General features: G+C 43.0%; 1 protein-coding gene across 2 annotated transcripts in view; it reads left to right on the top strand.

Annotated features, from left to right (window-relative positions):
* Positions 1-19,828, top strand: part of CASP10 (caspase 10) — a 108,571-nt gene extending 88,743 nt beyond the window's left edge. Inside the window, exons 8-9 of one of the 2 annotated variants that reach the window (XM_029606242.1) lie at positions 9,571-10,069; positions 16,455-19,828. In XM_029606242.1, coding sequence (XP_029462102.1) covers positions 9,571-10,069; positions 16,455-16,815 — 860 coding nt within the window. In that variant the 3' untranslated portion in view covers positions 16,816-19,828. The remainder of the gene's footprint in view (positions 1-9,570; positions 10,070-16,454) is intronic. The other variant, XM_029606241.1, reaches the window with a different exon arrangement.
* The last annotated feature ends 1,768 nt before the right edge of the window (positions 19,829-21,596 follow it).

Below are 21,596 nucleotides of genomic sequence, written 5' to 3' on the forward strand. Positions count from 1 at the left end.
TAGTAAAGGAATGGAGAATAAAATGGAGAATATCATAATGTCTCTGAATTGCTCCAGGATGATGCCGCACCGGGGGTTACTGTGTGCCATTCTGGTTGTCACATCTCAAAAAAGATATAGTTGCATTGGAAAAGGTACAGAGAAGGTCAACAAAATGATAAAGGGGATGGATCGACTCCCTTATGAGAAAAGGCTAAATAAGTTAGGGCTGTGTAGCTTGGACAAAACGACAGCTATGGAGAGGTATGATAGAAGTCTATAAAATCATGAGTGGAATAGAACAGGTAAATGTAAATTGGTTATTCACTCTTTCAGAGAATACAAAGTCTAGTGGATACGTTATGAAGTTAGTAAGTAGCACATTCAAAACAAATCAGAATATTCCTTTTTAGTCAATGCACATTTAAGCGCTGGAATTCATTGCCAGAGAATGTGATTAAGGCAGTTTGTGTAGCTGGATTTAAAAAAGATTTGGACAAGTTCCTTGAGGTAAAGTCCATAAATTGTTAACCAAGTAGACTCGGGGACTAGCCACTACTTATCACTGTGTGATAGCAGTATGGTTCTATTTACTGTTTGGGATTTTGTCAAGTACTTGTAACTGGCATGGATACTGTTGGAAAAAGGATACTGGACTTGATGGACCCTCGGTCTAACGCTGTATGACAATTATGATGTTCTTATACTCTTACCCATCAAAGATATCTTTAAGTCAAACCAAAAATAATTTTGATAAACTTCCTGGATGGAGCACTGTCTCTTTGGAAGAATTTCATCTTTATTCCAAGGTCCTTATACCTGTATATGTGGCCAACCCATACACAAGTAGATACAAAACTGGATGTATTTTGGAAGTCTGCAGCTGCTACTGTTTGAAAACTACGGTTTGAAAACACTAATGGCCGGATTTTAAAAGGGTTACGCACATAAGTTATGTGCGTAACCCTTAAAAAAGCCCCTTGTGCGCGCCGAGCCTATTTTGCATAGGCTCAGAGGCGCGCGCAAGTCCCGGGGCTTTGCAAAGGGGCGTGTCAGGGGCGTGTCGGGTGGGCAGCGCGAATTGCGGGGCAGGAGGCATGTCGGGGCGTGACGCCGGCCTGGGGGCATGGTTGAGGCCTCCGGACCAGCCCCTGGGTCGGGTGATGGCGCGCCAGCAGCCCGCTGGCGCGCACAGAGTTACACCTGCTTCGGGCAGGTGTAACTCTGCTGACAATGGTAGGGGGGGGGTTTAGATAGGGCCGGGGGGGGTGGGTTAGGTAGGAGAAGGGAGGGGAAGGTGCGGGGGGGGGGTGGTGGTGGAAAGAAAGTTCCCTCCGAGGCCGCTCCGATTTCGGAGCGGCCTCGGAGGGAACGGGCAGCGCGCGTAGGGCTCAGCGCGCGCAAGGTGCACAAATGTGCACCCCCTTGTGTGTGCCGACCCCGGATTTTATAAGATACGCGCGGCTATGTGCGTATCTTATAAAATCCGGCGTAAGTTTATAAAATCTACCCCTAAGGGTAGTAATCACAAAATCTTCTTTATAACTATTCATAAGTCACACACAAAAAGAAGAATTTGTTATTCTAGAATTTATATTTTCAACATTTTATTTGTGCAACCACATATATAGCAACTATCTAGACAATTAAAATCTAACTCACACACACCCATACATTCATCACTCATCTCACATAAAAACAAATGAGAACACATTTCAGACTCATTATGATTCTTATAATTATGCCAACAATTGTTGTTGATTCATGAAAGTATTAATAAGTCATCCATGAAACGAAACCTACTTGAATTGAGTTTATCCAGTGATCATATATTGGAAAATGAGTCCATTTCAAAAGGCGACAAAGATCTTTTTTCACCCTAGTATCATAAGGGCTTCCTTAGGGACTGACTCAAGATAGAACCAGCTTCAATTGTAGAGATCTTCAAGATAACTTCAACATAATTCAATTATTCATAAACCTTCTTCTACCACTCAAACTCCTCCAACCGATGTAAACAGGAGGAGGGAATGTAGATATCTTTAATTATCAAATTCTTCAAATGACAAATAGCTTCACCCTAATTCAGATATCCATAAATGCCTACACATTCGAATTCCTCCAAAAGTATTAATGCAAAGATACAAAATTGAATTATGAAGAATTCACCGCCTTCACTGCTTTCATGTATATTCAAATATTAATCCATCATACCTGGAACTGACATGAGATGAGTGATGAATGTATAGGTGCCTGTTTGAAAACTGGCAGAGATCTTTTTTTTTAAAGAATGTATTTATCTAGATTTATATTCTGCCTTTCAGCCACTTCAAAGAAGATTATATTCAGCTACTGTAGGTATTTCCTTGTCTCTAGAACAGTGGTTTTCAACTTTTTTCCGGCTGGGACACACCTGACAGATGGTTCTCACATGCGTGACCCAGTGAACATGTAATCATCACAGGGTTAGAACCTAAGAACATAAGACATTGCCATACTGGGTCAGACCAAGGGTCCATCAAGTCCAGCATCCTGTTTCCGAAAGTGGCCAATCCAGGCTTCAAGTTCTTGGCAAGTACCCAAATATTAAGTAGATCACATGCTACTGATGCCAGTAATAGTGGTGGCTGTTCTCTAAGACAACTTGATTAATAGCAGTTAATGGACTTCTCCTCCATGAACTTATCTAAATCTTATTTAAACTCAGCTACACTAACTGCAATAACCACATGCACTGGCAACAAATTCTCAGAGCTTAATTGTGCATGGAGTAAAAAATATTCTCACAGGACAAGCAGGATGGTAGTCCTCACATATGGTGACATTACAGAATGGAGCCCAATCATGGAAAACTTCTGTCAAAGTTTCCAGAACTTTGACTGGCCCCTACTTGGCATGCCCAGCATGGCACCAACTCTGTAGCCAGCAGGGGGTCCCCCTTCAGTCTTCTTTTTTCCGCGCAGCAGTAGCCTCGCGGTAAAGGAGCTCTGAAGAGATTCCTGACAGTAATTTTCCTCACGGAATTACTAAAATTTAAGTTGCCCCACAGGGGTCCCTCTTCTAACCTTTTATAACTCTGCGGTACACCGGTAAGTTTTGACCCGTTTTCTGTCGATTACCGTCGAGTTTGGCCTTTGCGGCCTACTGGCCGCCGACCGTACCGCGGCTAAATTTTTTTCCATGGCCATGGCGTCGGGGTTTCGTCGGTGCCCAGACTGTACCCGCACCATGTCTATCACAGACCCCCATAAAGTCTGTGTAATGTGTTTAGGACAGACCTGGGCAAGGGGCGGCCCGCGGGCTGAATCCGGCCCACCTACGGTCTGTGACCGGCCCGCCCACTGCTGAGAGCAGACGGAGAATGAGGCACGCTGCCTTCCCTCTGCAAGGGAAGGCAGTGTGCCTCATTCTCCGCTCCCTCGCTCCCCGATTGGCCGGCCAATCGGGGAGCGAGGGAACGGAGAATGAACTGTTTTTTTTTACAGCGTTCGGGTGGGGGTGGGAGGGAGTGACTCGAGCGAAGGCACGCTGCCCGATTGGCCGGTGCTGGCCCAGCACCGGCCAATCGGGCAGCGTGCCTTCGCTCGAGTTTCTTTCCTACCTACCTACCAGTTCCGCCTTTCGCGGTCTTTTTCAGGGGTCCCCAACCTCCGGTCCGCGGGAGTTTTTTGCCGGTCCGCGGCACGCGCTCCCGGTCTCTCCCGCTGCCGTTGCCGCTGGGCTGTCAGCACGTTCAAGCCCAGCGGGAACGGCAGCAGTATTAGAAGCTGTGGTACCCGCGGCTGGCCTTTTCTTCTTCCCGCGCCTGCACCCCCCCTCCCGTGACCCGGAACAGGAAGTGATACACGGAGCGGCGCGCGGGAAGGAGAAAGAGCCGTGCCGCGTCGGCTGCAGCGTCGGTCCCCGAGCAATTGAAGCAGCCAAATCGAGAAAGGAGTCAGCAGCATGAGCCTCCCGCGGTCGATGGGATTCTTCTTTCTTGGCCTGCGGGGGCTCCAGCAGCTCCCATTTGTGCTCCGGGGGGGGGGGAGAGGAAGTGAGAAAGAGAGAGAAGCAGCCAGCCAGCCAGCCTGTGTGTGATTGACTGGTCAGAGAGCTGATGTGTGTATGTATGTGAGAGACAATGAAAGTGATTGCTCAGGGAGATGACTGATGTGTATGTGAGAGTTTGAGACAGATCAGTCAGGGAGGTGACTGATCTGTGTGTGTGTGAGAGAGAGAAAACGCATGGAAGTGAGAAGTCTGGGTATGTGGGAAAGCATGAGCGAAGGAAGCCTGGTGTTGTGGGAGTGAGAAACCTGGGTGAGTGTGCATGCATGAGAGAGAGAGACTGCTTGGTAAGGTGACGGTGTGTGTGAGAGAAAAAGACTGGTGTGTGTGAATGTGAGAGAATGTGATTCAGGGAATGAGAAGCTTGTGCACGTGGAGAGTGAGCATGGAAATGAGAGAGACTGGTGTGTGTGTGTAACAGAGAGAAAGTGATTATGGGAATGAGAAGCCTGTGCATGTGAAGAGAGTGAGCATGAGAGTGAGAAACCTGGGTGTGTGTGAGACAGCATGGGAGTGGGAAGCCTATGTGTGTGTGTGTGCATGCATGAGAGCGAGAGACTGGTTGGTAAGGTGACTGTGTGTGTGAGAGAAAGAGACTGGTGTGTATGAATGTGAGAGAAAGAATGTGATTCAGAGAATGAGAAGCCTGTGCAGTGGAGAGCGAGCATGGAAATGAGAGAGAGACTGGTGTGTGTGTAACAGAGAGAAAGTGATTATGGGAATGAGAAGCCTGTGCATGTGAAGAGAGTGAGCATGAGAGTGAGAAACCTGGGTGTATGTGAGACAGCATGGGAGGGAGAAGCCTGTATATCTGAAAGAGAACTTGGGAGTGGGAAGCCTGTGTGTGTGTGTATGCATGAGTGAGATCAGGTGACTGGTGTGTGTGTGTGAGAGAGAGAGAAATAAAGTGATTATGGGAATGAGAAGCCTGTGCATGTGAAGAGTGAGCATGGGAGTGAGAAACCTGGGTGTGTGTGAGACACATCATGGGAGGGAGAAGCCTGTATATCTGAAAGAGAACATGGGAGTGAGAGACTGGTGAGTGTGTGTGTGTGTGAGAGAGAGAAAGAAAGTGATTATGGGAATGAGAAGCCTGTGCATGTGGAGAGAACAAGCATGGGAGTGAGAGACTGGTGAGTGAGTGTGTGCGTGTGTGTGTGTGTGTGTGAGAGAGAGAGACAGAGAAAGTGATTATGAGAGTAAGAAGCCCATATATGTAAGAAGAACACGGGAGTGGGAAGCCTGTGTGTGTGTGTGTGTATGGCATGAGAGAAACTGTTCAGGAAGGTGACTGGTGTGTGTGCCAAAGACTGTTTGGGAGATGATTGGTGTGTGAGAGACAGAAACTGGTCATGGGGGCATGACTGGTATGGTGTGTGTGTGTGAGAGACATGGGCATTAAGGAAGAGGACCATAAGTATAGAGCTTAGCTTCTACTGCTGCTTCTGCTGTGTGCCACGGCCTGCAGGGAAGGGGAGTAGGAGAGCTGCTGGAGGGGGTAAGTAAAGATGGCTTTAAGTTTATTTTTCTTGACTGCCATTTTAATTGTGTGATGTCTGCTTTTTTGAAATATTTTATTGGTGTTTGGAGAATGTTTAATAGTTTTTATGAGTTTTTAATTGTTGGATGTTATTCTGTTCATAGCTGTTTTGAAACATTTATTCTGCTTATTAGTATAGTTTTACAATTATTTCTGTGTGGGGATCTATAGCTGCTTGCTATTCTGTTTTTCTTAATAAGAGGTGTATTGGTTTTTAGGACCTGATTTAATATTTGTGGTGTTGCCTTTTCATAGATAGGGTTGCTCCTGTTTTGTATTCCATAATACAGGTGTAACTGTGTGCGGATTAGTTTATGTGCATTACTACAGATCCTGGGAGTATGTTAGGTCGGTTCTGTGTCTGTTACCGAGATGAGATATTTTGCTAGCATGTAAGCGTTTGTATCGGTCTTATTTGTTGTGTTTTCTCAGAGGACATGCATTGGTGGTAAACTGCTGTCTTTTCATAAGTAGGGCTATTGAGAACTGAGTTAATTATATTAGTCCAGCCCTCTAAAACCATCCCAATTTCTCATGCGGCCCCATGGGAAAATTAATTGCCCACCCCTGGTTTAGGACGTGAGCACGATGTCTTGACCTGCACCTATTGAGAAAGTATAACAAATAAGATTGATGCAAATGCCTACATGCTAATAAAATATCTCACCTCTGTCACACAACAGAACTGACCTTCACCAAGTACAGAAAGACCACAAATTATAAATATGGAGACAGAAACTGGAATGGAAAACCAAAAAAGCCACTCTACATGCAGTGCAAACCTGGAGAAATAGAAAGAGAAATATAGCACTCAAGATAATCCCAGGATCTGCAATAATGCACTCAAACTAATCTAAACAAACTTACATCTGCATTATGGTACACATTAAAAAAGTAACAACCCTATCTGTGAGAAGGCAACAGACAAATATTAAAGCAGGCTATAAACAGTAATATACTTTCTATTAGGAAAGCAGAATAAGCCAAACTGCTATAGATCCCCACACAGAAATAATTATAAAACTATACTAATAAATGTTACAAAATAGCTGATGAACAGAATAATATCCAACAATTAAAAACTCGTAAAACTTATTTTAAAAGTCCCCATATCAATAAAATATTTCAAAACAGCAGACACATCACATAATACCCAATAATTAAAATGACAGTCAAGAAAAATAAACTTTAAAAGCCACCTTTACTTTCCCTCTCCAGCAATTCTTCTACTCCTTTCCCTTGTAGGCCAATAGCACTCACCAGAAACAGCAAGGGCTGCTGAAGCTCTGTCCTCATGGGCCTCTTCCTTAGGACCTGCAACCAGTCACTCTCACACACACCCCCCTCAAATTAAACCCCACGACAAATCTCTGTCTCACACATATGAGTAACCTCCCTGACCAGTCTCTCTTCCTCACACACACACCAGTCACCTCCCTGACCATTCTGTCTCTTCACCACACACAACCCAGTTACCTCCATGACCATCTGTTCTCTTCACACACACATACCCCAGTCACCTCCCTGACCAGTCTGTCTCTTTCACACACACACACACACACACACACACACCAGTCACCTCCCTGACCAGCCTGTCTCTTCACACACACCCCAGTTACCTCCCTGACCAGCCTCTGTATCTCACACACACTTTGCTTAGAACCCCCAATGCTGTGTTCTCCTTAAATTTCACAGTGGCAGATTCCGAGTGCTACTGCTGCCTTCTGAGCCGCACGGAAGCGGTGTATATTTATTTTAAAAATATGCCGCAGCACTCAGTCCTTTCTTCTGGCTGCCGGGATATCCCCAGGCTCCTGCGGTCCTCCATCTGCCTGCTTTTGTGGCTGCCGGGAGCGCCAATGGGCCCATGGGCCCCATCTGTACATCTGTAACCAGTGCGGCTGAGTGCCACTTTTACTTTAATCATGGCTCTGCTGTGCTCACTGTTGCGTTGAGGGAGGTGAGGGGAAGGAATCCCTGGAGCAACCAGCCTCTTTTTGTGTTTGCGGCTACCTGCCGCATCTGGGAATCCCTGCTCCATCACGGCTCCCTGCCGCTTTGGAAGTGGGAAATCCTGGCATGGCTGGCCTCGTCTCTTTGCTGTTCACTGCCGCTTTTAATTTCAGCAAGGCCGGGCTTCTTTGCCGCCACTGGCCTGGACACTGCCACTCCTCCCAGCCCCCCTCAAACCACCCCACCCTGGGCCATGGGATACCCCCCTTCTTCCTTTCCAGCCAATCAGAGGCTTCCGACTGGCCTGTGGGGGGCAGGAAGAAGAAAGGAGGCTTCCCATTGGCCAGCAGGGGCAGGAAGAAGGTAAAGGGAAGCACAACTGGGGCAGTGGGACACTGGGAGCCACGACACACCTGCCGGTGCTTGGCAACACACAGATGTGTCATGACACACCGTTTGAGAATCGCTGCCCTAGAGGGCTCACAATCTAAGTTGTAATTTCAATGAACAGCATGACCAGCTCTGCTGATGCTGACCACAGCTTCAGCTTCAATGCTGACCACAGCTTCAGCTTCAATGAGGACGACTTGCTCAAGAAAATATAAAAAGATTGGTTGCACCATATTGCAATCCAAAATAAAAGTGCCATTTTACAATTAAAAGTCTGTAAGTTATGTCTTTTCTTGATAAATAATTTTATATATGGTAACTTTTCCTTTACTTATTTGCATAATTTGTGGCCCCCGCAATCCACAGTTCTTGGCGGGTAACAGCAGAAACGTTCATAATCGATATCTCAAATTAAAAAATAAATAACTAATAAAAACAATCAAGAACCAAAAGATATATATCAACATCAGTTATATGTCAATTATATATATTAAACAAAAGACATAGGTATTTTAAAAAAACATTTTATTAAAATTCAGGAACTGCATATAAAAAAAAGACCTATGTTTTAAAATATTATAGTTTCTTAGGGTGGATGATTGAGAGGTCCGGGTATCCTCTACATTCTTTATAAAGAGTACCTGTACTAGACCCGACTTGCTGTCACCTCTATTATTTGTATAACCTTCTTCACTAATTCAGTTATTTTGGAGAGGTTTTTTTCTGTTTGGACACATGAATCTTTAACACCTGTTCTTGGTTCTGATGAAGTATTGCTTAGACGCTGTGGTCTCAACCAGTGACTGACCTGCTTGCTGTCTCTCATGCTAATCTAACCACCTGATGACCTCTGTAGGAATTCAGCCCCCTGCAGCATTCTCTGGGTATAAAATCTATCTTCTTGCAGCCCTTCTCTTACATCTGACAAAGGGATCTATATGGTCTCAAAAGTTCATCTATTACATCTTTTTGTTGGTCCTTTAAAAAGGTAACACAAGTTACTAAGGGGCTGCTTTTCTCTAGGACTAATATGCTAAATAAACAAAAGAAATTAAACACAGTAAATGTTTTCTCTCCCTAAAGGTCCAGTTGGACCTCTCTTGAGATGTACATACGTCATCATCAGATCTGAAGAGTTTTTAGGACACTTATACACTATTTTAGGATAATATTATTGTAATATAGTTGAAAGTCATCAATCCATCAAGTTTCATTTTATTCAAACTTTTCACATTCAGGAATTACTTGTGGTGATGCAAAGAAAGGTAAACCCCCCCCCCCCCACATCTTTTACAGTGCTTCAACCAATTGTATTCTGCAAGCAAAAAAAAAAAAAAAATCCTTTCTGAACTCAATTTGATTATCAGAATAAGTAGTTGGATGAATTGCAATCTTAGTAAATGTAAATGCCTGGTAATGCCATTAACCTCTAGCAAATCATTCAACTTTATTTAAAAAATGTGTATTGAAAAAGCTGGAATTGTTTCCGTTGAAGGAACGTTCCATATTTATCTACATCTGAAAAGACATCATGATAGAGCTTCTGAAGTAGAGTTGCCATGCATTGAAAAGAATAGCATGAAAAACCTGCCAGTCCTCTGAGATATCTTAGTAGAGATGATATGCTGCTAACATTATTTCTTGGTTTATTTTAACAGATGATCTTAAGCATGTGTTTACCTGGCTTGGACTGGAGGTGAACGAGGTTAAAAACTTGAGTGCAGCTCAGATTCATGAACATGTACGGAAATATGGGCAAATGAATCACATCAACCGTGACTGTTTTGTCTGCTGTATCTTATCTCATGGAAAATCTGGTCGGATCACTGGGACAGATGAAAAAACTGTATCCATCCGCGAAATCACCACCTACTTCACAGCCAAAAATTGCCAGTCGCTGGTTGACAAACCCAAGCTCTTTTTTATCCAGGCATGCCAAGGCGAAAAAATACAGGGGGGTTTCCCTGTTGAGCAAGATGCAGTCAGTCTTCAGCGTTCTGAGCAGCAGGAAATACCTCTGTCTGAGAGTATTCCAGACGATGCTGACTTCCTCCTGGGTATGGCCACAGTCGATGGCTTTAGTGCTTTGCGGGATGTGACAGAAGGAACTTGGTATATTCAAGCCCTTTGCAAGAATCTGCAGAAACTGATACCAAGGTAGTTGCACTCTTATTGTTTTACTACTACAGTGCTTGAGTGGAGCCATCAACGGATGCTAGAGTTGCTGCTGTTTTCCTATGTAATATGATTTGCAATCCAAACACAAATACATATCACCAGCCAACACACAATGAAGAATAGTGCTAAAGTAAATTCTATTATGGTATTGTGTGTACATGAAAATTCAGAAAATATCTAATGCTGGTTTCACTTGAAAGTCCATATTCAGTAAGCAGGCAAGTGGGATATTCAGTAGCAGGTTTAGGGGGCAGCTTTATTTTATATATATTTACAGAACCAGGAAAGGGGTGGGTGGGGGGAAGGGGCCTTACCTGCAGACAGAGACATGATTACAAATTTAGGAGGGGTGTGTGGCCTGACAAGACTTATTTGAAATTTTGAGGAAGGGAGGGGATCGGACTGCAGGCCTGCTTTACATCTTTTGTTGTGTTTATTTATTTACAAAATATTTGATGTTATGCTTTTTGCCAGGTTTGGTATCAAAGCGGATTATACAAATTGACGTAGACAGGTATAACATGGTTAATGTAGTTAACACTGAGTGCCATTGCATGGCATAAGGACCAAGGACCTTATTTTCCAAGGCTATCGCAGGCTTGTGCTAACAGCGCAAGCCTGCGATAGCTAGCGAAGGTAGCGCACGCCTGCGCTACCTACATCGGGGCGGAATCGGCCCCAGAAGAGGAGGAGTTGGGGTGTCACCGGGGCCGACTCTGTGACGACGGCGCAGACAGCGAAAAGGTAAGGGCCTTCTCGCTGCCTATTTCGCGCCCAATAACTACACCTTCTATAGTGGAGTTATTGGGCGCGATGCCGGCAGCGATCGCACCGCAGAGGTGCGATCGCTGCCGGCTAGCGCAGGACTGCGCCCCGTTTCAGCCCCCCGCCCCTCATTACCACATTTTTCTAAAATATCGCAGGCCTGCGATACTTTAGAAAATGAGGCCCCAAGTGTGAGAAAAAATTTAAATTTTCCTAATGTTCTATTCATGTATTATATAATGTGTGTTTTAAACTGTAAACTGTGTAGCACCCTAGGTATTGGCGATATATACATTGAAATAAATAAATGAGTCTGCTGGGAAAGGCCTAGTTGAATAGCCATGCCTTGGCTTTTTTCCAGAAAGCATGGTAGTTTGGCTCCTGGCAGAAGTGTAAAGGAAACTCTAGTCCAGATCTTGAGAGCATAGCAGCTGAAGGCTCTTAGTCTTGTGCAGTTCAGTTTGGCAGGGGTGGGGAGGAAATAAGAGCCTGGTTTCACTCGGTAGCCAATGTAGTCTATAGAAGATGGGTGTTATGTGGTCTGACAGTTTGGCCCCTACCAGGATTCCAGCCACCATGTTTTGCCCGAGCTGTAGTTGTTTCAAGCAGGTCCGAGAGATATCATTCAGAAGACAGTTACAGTAATCTAAATGACTAGTGATTAGGGCATGGATAACCGATGCAACGTGGTGCTGATTGAAGTAGTAGTGTAGTTGCCAGAACTGGCGAAGGTATATAAAGGAGGCTTTCACTAATTTAGAGATGTGGGTTTCCAAAGTGAGGTTAGGATCAAGTTGGACCCCTAGGCTTTGTATAGAATCTTTGAGCTAGAGGAAGGTACCTGATAGAGGGGGAATGGACCATAAGAATGACCTTGCTGGCTTAACTAGAGGAGTTCAGATTTGGAGGGATTAAATTTGAGTTTATGGTTGTTGAGCCATTGTCTACTGCTTTCAGACAGTTGTTGAGATTGGCGATGGGAGAGGATTGGTTAGATCCAAGTTTAAAGTAAAGTTGGATGTCATCTGCATACAGGTGACAAAATAGAATCATGTTTCAGGATGGATTTAGATGTTGAAGCGACTTGGGGAAAGAACAGAGTCCTGAAGTACTCCACAAATGAAGTTTTTAGGAGTGGACTGTTTGTTGGCCCACATGACAGATTGAGTTCTATTGGACAGAAAAGATTGGATCCACATAAGGGAATATCTTCGACGTTGATATTCTACAGGTGCTGAATCAAGTAGCTTTGATCAACCTTCACTTAGATGGAGTTACCACCTTGATCTGCATTTAGATGGATTCCATTGGTTAAGTCTAGATTGGTGGGGGTGCAAGATGTTCTCTGGTTTGAGGAAGTCAATTAGTTGGAAGTAGGCTACCTTTTCAGTTAGTTTGGATAAGAATGGGAGGCTGGAGACCAGGTAGTAGTTGCTGATTATTTTGGGGTCTGAGTTTGGTTTCTTCCGGTTTGGTTTGATTACAGTTTCCTTAAGTGTGTTGGGAAGCAAGTCTTGGGTTAGGATGCCATTGATTATGTTGGAAAACCTTATGGCTAGTTCTTTCTTAAGGTTGCACGTGAATCTTAGGGGAATTGGGTGCAGGTTATGACATGACATCCAGGAAACACAATGCAGTCGTATCATTGCCCCTCTGGGCTGCAACCATTGCTCAGCAAAGGCTGCTCAATGCCCTTATTACCATGTTTTTGCCACCAGGAAGGTGCAAAGTGAAGAAAAACCAGCTGAGTTGTTATCCTGAAGAAACCTAAAGGAGGAAATGCTTACATGGAAGTTATTTCTAGGCTGCCATCTCTGGGAGAAGAGCTTGGATATAGACATAGTACAAGTCATTCAGTGGAGAGGTGCTGTTAATTAGGAGACTTAAATCTATCAGATGTAACATTGATATTGAAAGTTGCAGGCTCAACTAGAAAGAAGCATACTGGAACCTTATAACAGGCATTTTTAAGCAACTGGTTGAGAAGTCTACAAAAGGGGATTGTGACAGTGGCTCTGATGTTGACAGATGGTTCACTGATTACTGCATGGTGTGGTTCAATGTAAATATGGGACCAAAGCCAAACACTACTAGAACAAGAATTCTAAACATTAGAATGGTTGATATGAAGAAAATTAATAACCATGTGTGAGAGATGACATAGATGAACGATGGACAGTGACAAAAAGGTGCACTGAAATGGCAACAAATCTTTTGTCAAGCATGTTAGCAAGGAAGGAAGACAAACAAATGGACCAGTAGGGGGTCACCAAAGAAGTAGTAGAAAAAAGTAAGTGAAAAAACTGGCAATCAGAAAAAGGGGAGTTTTTCAAAACTTTGAAGGCAGGTGCAAGGTGGGCGCATACTTTTACCTACAGGTTTTGCACCAGTTCTCAGAGGGAAAATACACGTAGACTTTGTGTTTGAAAATTGCTCAGGGAAAAAGTACCTGCAGAAATTTACACTTGCTTTTTCTGTGGGTTCTTTTTTCTGGCCCAAAACAACGTGAGTTAGTTCTGAAAATATAATAAACTACTTTGTATCCCCAGGCCTAACTCTACCTCCACGAAAATATGGGTATTATAGAACGTGCATACTTTTACCCACATACACGGTGAGCAGTTTTCAACTAGAACTATATTTCAGTCAGACTTTTGAAGTTTGAGCTATTTACTTAGGTAATTTTCAAAGGAGGTTATGTGTGTCAATGTAACATGTAGCAAATTTCAAAAGCCCATTATGCGCTTTTAAAGTTACGCTATGTATGTAAAACCTATCACCACTTCAATGGCATATATTGTAGCAATTTTTGAAAGCCCATTTACATGCTTAAAATGCATTTGCATGTATAAACCCCAGTTTTAAATGTGTAAATGCTTTTGAAAATCAGGCCTGTAGGTTCTAAGCCTGTTAGGTCTGTTTGTGTCAGGATTTTATTTGTATTTTATTCCATGTTTCATTTTGTTGTTTGTTTTTATGATGTACTGTGGTATGGGTAGACATGTGAATTAGCAGGCAATAAATATACTAAATAGCCTTTTTACCATGTACATTTCCCTCAAAATACAGACACACAGGGGAGGCAGAAAGAGAAGTTAGACTAGCAAAGACTCAGAGTAGTATATTCTCCATATCCAATATCAGGATAGGTAGGGACCCTTAGTTTTGGTTTTGCTTTTTTTTTTATCGGGGTTTATTTTCACAAGAATAAAAATGTGAGAAAATCAGTAGAAAAAAAATCTCATTTTTCCGAGTTAATATCAGAGCGCTCTCTCTCCCAACAAAAATGATGACCGGCCTCTCTTCTCAGCCCCCTCCCCTTTCTTCCTGCCCCCAGCCCTTCTCTCATCAGCATCCCACACTCTCCCTTGCCCCCTCTTCTCCTTTAGCCCTTTCTCCCTCCCCTATCCCCACCCCTGCTTGCCCTCGTCCTCTGTTCCATCCTACCCCCAACCTTACTCTCGCCCCTTGACTTACCTCCCTTCCCCCTAATCTCTCACCCTCAGTCACACCTTCGCCCACAATCTTTCCTTCATTCTGACCACCCCCACAATCCCTTCATTCCTATCTTCACACAATCCTCTCACTTTTACTCCTCCCCACCACAATCCCCTCACCCACCTCCTTTATTCCCACCCCGCATGATCCCTTCACTTCTTTCACTCCTCCCCACTCACCTTTACTCCTCCCCCACTCCAGAAGAGACTGAGCATTATTCCTTTCCAAGTGCCCCTCCAGCCTCGGTGCTGCCATCACTCACCCACCTCCATGCTCCTAAAGAATTGCAGGGCTTCGGGTCTCTTCCTCCTCTGCGGCTGGCGGTGCCTGATGATGTCATTCAGGCGCCAGCGGCCAAGGAGGAGAATGAAGGCCCAAGTGCTGCAAGGCCAGGATCCTCTCATTTTTAGGAGCACAGAGGGTACGGGGCAGGGGTGGCAGCAGAAGCTGCCTCCAAGTGAAAGGATATAGCACCAGGCCAATGGGCTTCACTTGTTCAATTGCCAGCAGAAATTTGGGGGGGGGGGACCATGACTCCTGTATCCCCCTTGCTTCTGATGCCTATGCCGCCTCAGTAGACACAAAATTAGGGTGTATCTCGGTTGACTGAAACTATGCTCGCCTTCGGGGAAAAATCCGTCAATTTAAGGGTGAAGATGGGTTTTAAACTGAAAATGAAGGTCCCTAAGTAGAGGGTATCAGGTACATCACAGGATACTATAGGAGCTTGAGGAGGTACTGACTTGCACCCTTTACAGCTCTGTTCAGCTGATCACTGGAAGCCAGGAAGGTTCCAAGAGAATGGAGAAAAACAGATGTAGTACAGCTTCACAAGAATGGGAAGGAGGAGGGAAGTAGAAAATGACAAACTTGTTGGTCTAACATAAGTTGCAAGCAAAGTAATAGAAAACGCTGAAAGAATAGTGCATTACTTTCAAGCCACAAGGCAAAATGATTTCAGAAAGGAAAGATCTTACCAAACAAACTTGATTGAAGTATTTGAGGTGACCAGATTAGCAGAGCAGAGGATACAGTAGATCAGATGCATGTGGAATAGTGAAGTTTTTAGAGAGGGTTTTCAGTACTACTTAGCAAGTTTTTCCAGTGCAGGAGAAGGAGAAAACATGAATTGGGTAAGAACCTGGTAAAGTAATAGGACTTAGTAGTGCTCAACAGGCCGCCACTGTGGGAGACAAGAAGGTGACAAATGGGGTGCTACAAGGATCAGGGCTAGACTCATGTCAGTGTCCTTATATATGACAGTTTGAAAGGGCAAGAAGGGACATAATTGATTGTAGTTGCCATGTTAGTCCACTTGGATGCACAGGAAAAAGTTCAAACAAGTTGTGACGCCTCTTTATCAGACTATGTTGATATATTTGTGATAAGCTTTTGAGAAATATGCATTGGCTTGATGAAAGAAATATAGCTCTCGAAAGATAGTCACAAATATATCGTGTTAGTCCAATAAAGAGGTGGTGTAAGAACATAGGAAGTGCCATGCTGGGCCAGACCAAGGTTCATTGAGCCCAGCATCCTGTCTTCGACAGTGGCCAATCTGGGTCACAAGTACCCTGCAGATCCCATAAAGTAGATGTAATTTCTTTTACTCACCCCAAGGATAGCAATAGCTTTCTTTAGGCCCCTTGGCTAATAATGTGTTATGGACTTTTCCTCCAGGAACTTGTCCAAACCTTTTTTAAACCCCACTATGCTAGTCACATTGACCACATCCATACCGTCGTCATGCACTGAATGAAAAAGTACTTTCTACAATTTGTTTTAAATAAATCTGCTGGTTTTTAGTTTCATGGAATGTTCCCTTATTTTAGTATTATTTGAAAGGGTAAATAATTGTCCTTTATTTACCTGTTCTTGCCCACTCTTTATTTTATAAACTTCTATCATGTCGTCTTTTTTCAAAGCTAAGGCACCCTAACCTTTGTAGTCTTTCTTCATAGGGGAGTTGTTCCATCTCCTTTATCATATGCAACGTGTTTGACTTTTTTTCTGCATATCCAAGTAGACTAGCATGGCAGCTACAAAAACTTTATTCATCTCTGTGCAAAAACTGACACGTCTTCCTCCATTCTGTTTGCAGGCAAGAAGACATTTTGTCTATTCTTACAGAAGTCAATAAAGATGTGAGTACAATGTCGGGCAGGTCAGGGACATGGAAGCAGATGCCTCAGCCTGCCTACACATTAAGAAAGAGATTGAATTTCCTGTTCCTTCTGCTTCCTCAGCATGCCAGAACCCATAGAAATTTACATTCGAAAGCACAGCATCCATTTATTACAGTATTCCTTGGGGTCTTGGAAACATCAACATTTGAGTGCATCCTTAGGAGAGATTACAAGATGAATCTGCATCACTACTTGCATCACCTTGGCACTTTTTCACTGCTTGGTGGAAGAAGGATTATACATCTGACTTTCAAGATTCAAGATGACAATGACTGATCACTGGTGTGTGCCTCTACAAGTGTTGCCCATTTTTCTCTTTTCTTAGCACTGTCTATGTCTTATTCATATTGGCTTTGATATTACCATCAGTAATTTTAAGCCAAAACCTGCTGGAGTGTGTATGGAAGGACAACTATAATACAGCAGATATCTCAATACCTATTAATCAATTCCCATCTTTCTTTGAAAATTATAATAGTTATATTCAACTTCCTAAATTAGTAGATATAAAATTTTGTACCCTGGACTTCAGAGAAACCTACAGCCCCTATTGGACCTCAGAAAGCAATACTTTTGCAGGAATCTGACTGAAAAAATTAGGATCCTGATGTCACATCACCATTTTTTTGACTGCCTTGAAGATTTCTTAAGATAATGGAGAAATAGTGACTAACATATTGAAGCTGAAAGTCTTGGAATCTTCTGCCTCACTTGGAAGTGTAACTGACTGACAGCCTTAACAGTCTAAAATTAATGCTCATGTTTTTGCCTCACAGTTCGTAATAAACTCAAAACATACTGGTCAGAAGGGAAGATCAAACAACAATAAAAACAGCTTTGATGTAGTCACTCAGGGATGTATCAGAGAAGACAGACCTTTAATTCTTATAGACATGATAGCTAGTAGATGACCGAAAAAGAACTGGTTTATCTAGTCTACCAGTTATGTCTGTCCACACTGATAAAGATGTACTACATCTGCCAGCCACAGAGTGCCCACTTGTGAGATATTGCTCGTTATCCAGGATAATTTTTTTTTTTTAATCTATTTATTACTTTTATAAAATTTAACATCAAGCAATACATACTTGAGTGGAAATACAGGTAACAGAAAGGAAAGAAAGATTTTCACCAATTTTAAACATATTACAGGAAATTTAAATTCTCTTTACCTGTCTATCAAGCCCACAAAGGAATCCAAGTTTACACAACTTCAGGTATAATATATAGATATAATATATACTAATTAGGTAGTTTTAGCTATAGGATGGTTAATATAATTTGGGAGATCTATTCCCACCCTTAGAATGCATTATGTGGTTCCTGGTGAAGAGCTTAACAACGGTCTTTCCTTACTAACTAAGAATTGTGTTAGCTGCGATGGTTGAGTAAATATGTATGAGTTACCACTATACTTTATTAGGCATTTACATGGAAATTTCAAAATAAAATACATCCCAAGTTGTAATACTTGAGGTTTTAACAGTAAAAACTGTTTTCTACGCTTTTGAGATTGTCGAGATAAGTCTGGAAACATCTGAACTTTACATCCCAAAAATTCCTTAGACCTATTTAAGAAATATTTCCTAAATACCCAGTCTTTATTAGACTCTAGCATAAATGTCACCAATAATGTTGAAGGCTTCACTAAATTGGTCTCTGACTCTTCTAATATCTCCGATACATTGAAGCTTGATTCTTGGGCCGGTTGTAGTTCCTGCATCTGAATATTTCCCTCATTTCCTGGTCTGGAGGCATTCTTCAATGGAGGAAGGTAATGCAATTTTGAAACAATTGGTAATGTTGCCTCAGGCAAATTTATCCAAGATAATTTTTGCTATCTTCCTTCTTAGTATTCCGTCAGGTTGGGCAGTTGAGCATACAAGGTCTCGTTTAGTTTATATTCAGTACCCCTTCTTTCCCATGTCTAACTATAAAACTGTTGCCTGAAGGGGGGCACTGTTCTGAGGCTAACCAAGATGGATTTTGATTTGAAAGCTCCTCACCCCTGATCGTTGTATCTATCTAATAACATTGCTTTCCTGTGACTTTTTGTTGCTTTCCACTGCCTTATTGATGCCTAATACTCCGGGATGGTGGCCAAATGCAAAATAATGGATTTAAAACATTTTTCATTCAGCAAACATGCTGCCGACCTCCCTAACGATGATGGCGGACAGGCCACAGATGACCCTGGAGATATCATGCTGGAGAATACTGAATTGGCCTCCTCATTGAGTTCCAGCTCCACTGATGTGCCAAACAGGGACAAACTGCAGGGATGGTTTTTGGAGTTGAGAGCCGATTTGAAACAACACAAAAAATACCTCCTAGATTCTATTTCGGAGGTGAGGGAGGATTTAGCAACTTTGGGCTCCCAAGTCGATGAATAGATGTCCGGATGGAAGGCCACACTGAAGCCATTAATAATTTAGAGGTGCAACAACAGCTCTTGCAGAAGGAGAACACGCTTCTTGCTGAAAAGCTCGAAGATCTCGAGAACCGCTCAAGGCGTTGCAAATTAAGAATCAGGAGGGTGCCTGAAACTGAAGTCTATAAATATGTACTGGCGGTGGCCATAAAAATTTGATCTCTTTTCCTAACTGCCAATATAGCTGACACCACTGCTGCTGATGGCTCAGATACCCTCATGGAAATTGAGCGTGCCCATAGGGCATTAGGCCCAAAACCCGACAACAGGGTTAGGGACATTGTTCTTTGTCTGCACAGCTTTCAACAAAAAATCCTCATCTACAAGGCGGCACGAAAGCAACGCCAGTGGACCTGGGAGGGTCACGCTATTGCTGTCTTTCAAGATCTGGCTCACATTACTGTCTGCAAGCCTTATGAGTTAAGAAAAGTAACTCAGGCGCTACTGCACCTAAGACAGACATTCAGCCTTGATGGCAACGTGCTACGAAGGATGGTCTGAGGCTGCATTCGCAGTCAGAAGACTCACACTCAGCTCTGTCAGATCAGGGGTGAGAGATGAGAAGAGCATATGACTTTTTTTTCTTGTGTGGATCTTGTTATTTGGCCACCATAGTGGTTACATCTTACAACTTTACAGCTTTAATGATCTGTCTAGAGTTGCAGTTCCTTAAGCATTGTTTCTTACTGCTTTTCTTTTTTTCTAGTTCACTAGATGGAAATCTTTCTTTGATAATTCTTTATATCATTATGCATGAGCGATCAGGGGGTTAATTTCACCCTTCTTTGGTTGGTCACTTTTGTTCCCCATGACTGGGTGGATTTGTTGTGAAGTTCAGGCAGATTGTATATTGGGTGGAGGGGGGGGGGGGGGGGGTTTGCGCATTCTTTATACACTGTTCTGCCCATGTACTACTGTTGGGAATTTTATGTACAGGTCACTTGAGAGCCATGCTAGAAATTTTGATGCTGTGGTTTGTTTATTCTTACCAGGTCAACTCAAATCTTTTCTATTAATGCTAAGGGTCGTAATACCTATCGGAAATGCCAATTTTTATTTCAGGAGTTAATTAATAGAGCTTCTATTGCATTTGTTCAGGAGACTCATCTAAGGAAAAGGCATGCGGGCCTCCTATTTCACAAGGATTACCCTCACCGGTTTCTCGCTGCTAGTTATATAAGGGCTAAATATACTGAGGTGGCCATTTTGATTTCTAACTCTTTCGCACATGAGGTCTTATTCCAACTTCCTGACTTACATGGCCGGTTTCTCCTACTAAAACTTAGGGTGGGCAGAGAAATACTTAAATTAGTTAATTTATAGTCACTTAACTCTGACCAGAGGTCTTTCATGATAGTGATAGATAATATCTTGGTTTCTTATGCTGAGGGGATTATTCTCCTGGGAGGGGATTTTAACCTCACTAAGACTTCAAAGCTAGATAACTCACAGCTCTCTACCTCGACTTTACCTCGAGCGAGGAAAATGCTTTCCTCTCTAATGTCTCAGTGGGGTTTTAATTGACACTTGGAGACAGAGGTTACTCCTACTTCTCATGTTTACACTTTTTTCTCATCACCCCATGGTACCTACTCCCACATCGATTATTTTCTTTCTGATAAGTTGCTACAAAATCGGATCATGGGAGTTGGTATCGGGAATATCAAATAGTCTGACCATGCGCCCGTGTGGGTGGATATCGCTTTTCAGGATTTGGAATGTGGCCAATGCTGTTGTCACCTTAATGAAAGTTTATTGAATGATGCGGAGTTCCTTCAATCGTTAGGTGAGCATTTACAGGAGTATTTTCATCTGCAGGCTTCCATTCCCACCTCTCAGACTGTGATTTGGGAATGGTCTAAAGTGGTAGCACAAGGTCTTTTCATATCTTGGGCTTATTGTAAAAAAGCAAAGGAACTCAAAGGTCTATATTTGTCTAATCTGATTATGCGACTTTCTTGAGCCCATTTGCAGACCCAATCCAAATCGATATTCAGGAAACTGTCAGAAGCTTGGTCTGAGTTGCAATCTCTTAATGATGCGTTAGTGGTCCATAATCTTGAACTGACCAGGCAGGAGCATTTTTAGGGCAGGAATAAGGCAGGAAGATACTTGGCAAGGCGTTTGAAAGCACTTCACATGCAGAGTTCCTTAGCAAAAATAAAAAATGTTCAGGGAGTCACGATTATACAATCTTCTGAAATTCGGCACTGTTTTACATAGTTTTATACAAATCTCTATAGTGTAAATGTTGCTATAGCTGGTGACGACATAGGGAAGTAAGATGGTAGATAGATACTTGACAGTCTGTCTCTTGAGCAACAACGCCTTTTGGACAATCCTATTAGCACTCCGGAGGTATTTCAGGTTAATAAATCCTTGAAGGGGGCAAATCCCAAGGGCTCGGTGGACTTTCTAGCAGCTATTACAAACCTCTCTCACATCCTTGTTTCCCCTTTAACTGATACATTTAATTTTCTTAGGGCAGGTCAATTCTAATGTGGCGGTCAATTCTAATGTGGCTGGGATTTCGGTAATTGCAAAACCTGGTAGGGACCTTGATCTCTGCGGGTCCTATCGATCGATCTCCCTTATTAATTTAGACCTTAACATTTTAACTGGAGTG

The sequence above is a fragment of the Rhinatrema bivittatum genome, chromosome 6, assembly GCF_901001135.1.
Source record: "Rhinatrema bivittatum chromosome 6, aRhiBiv1.1, whole genome shotgun sequence".
NCBI lineage: Eukaryota > Metazoa > Chordata > Amphibia > Gymnophiona > Rhinatrematidae > Rhinatrema > Rhinatrema bivittatum.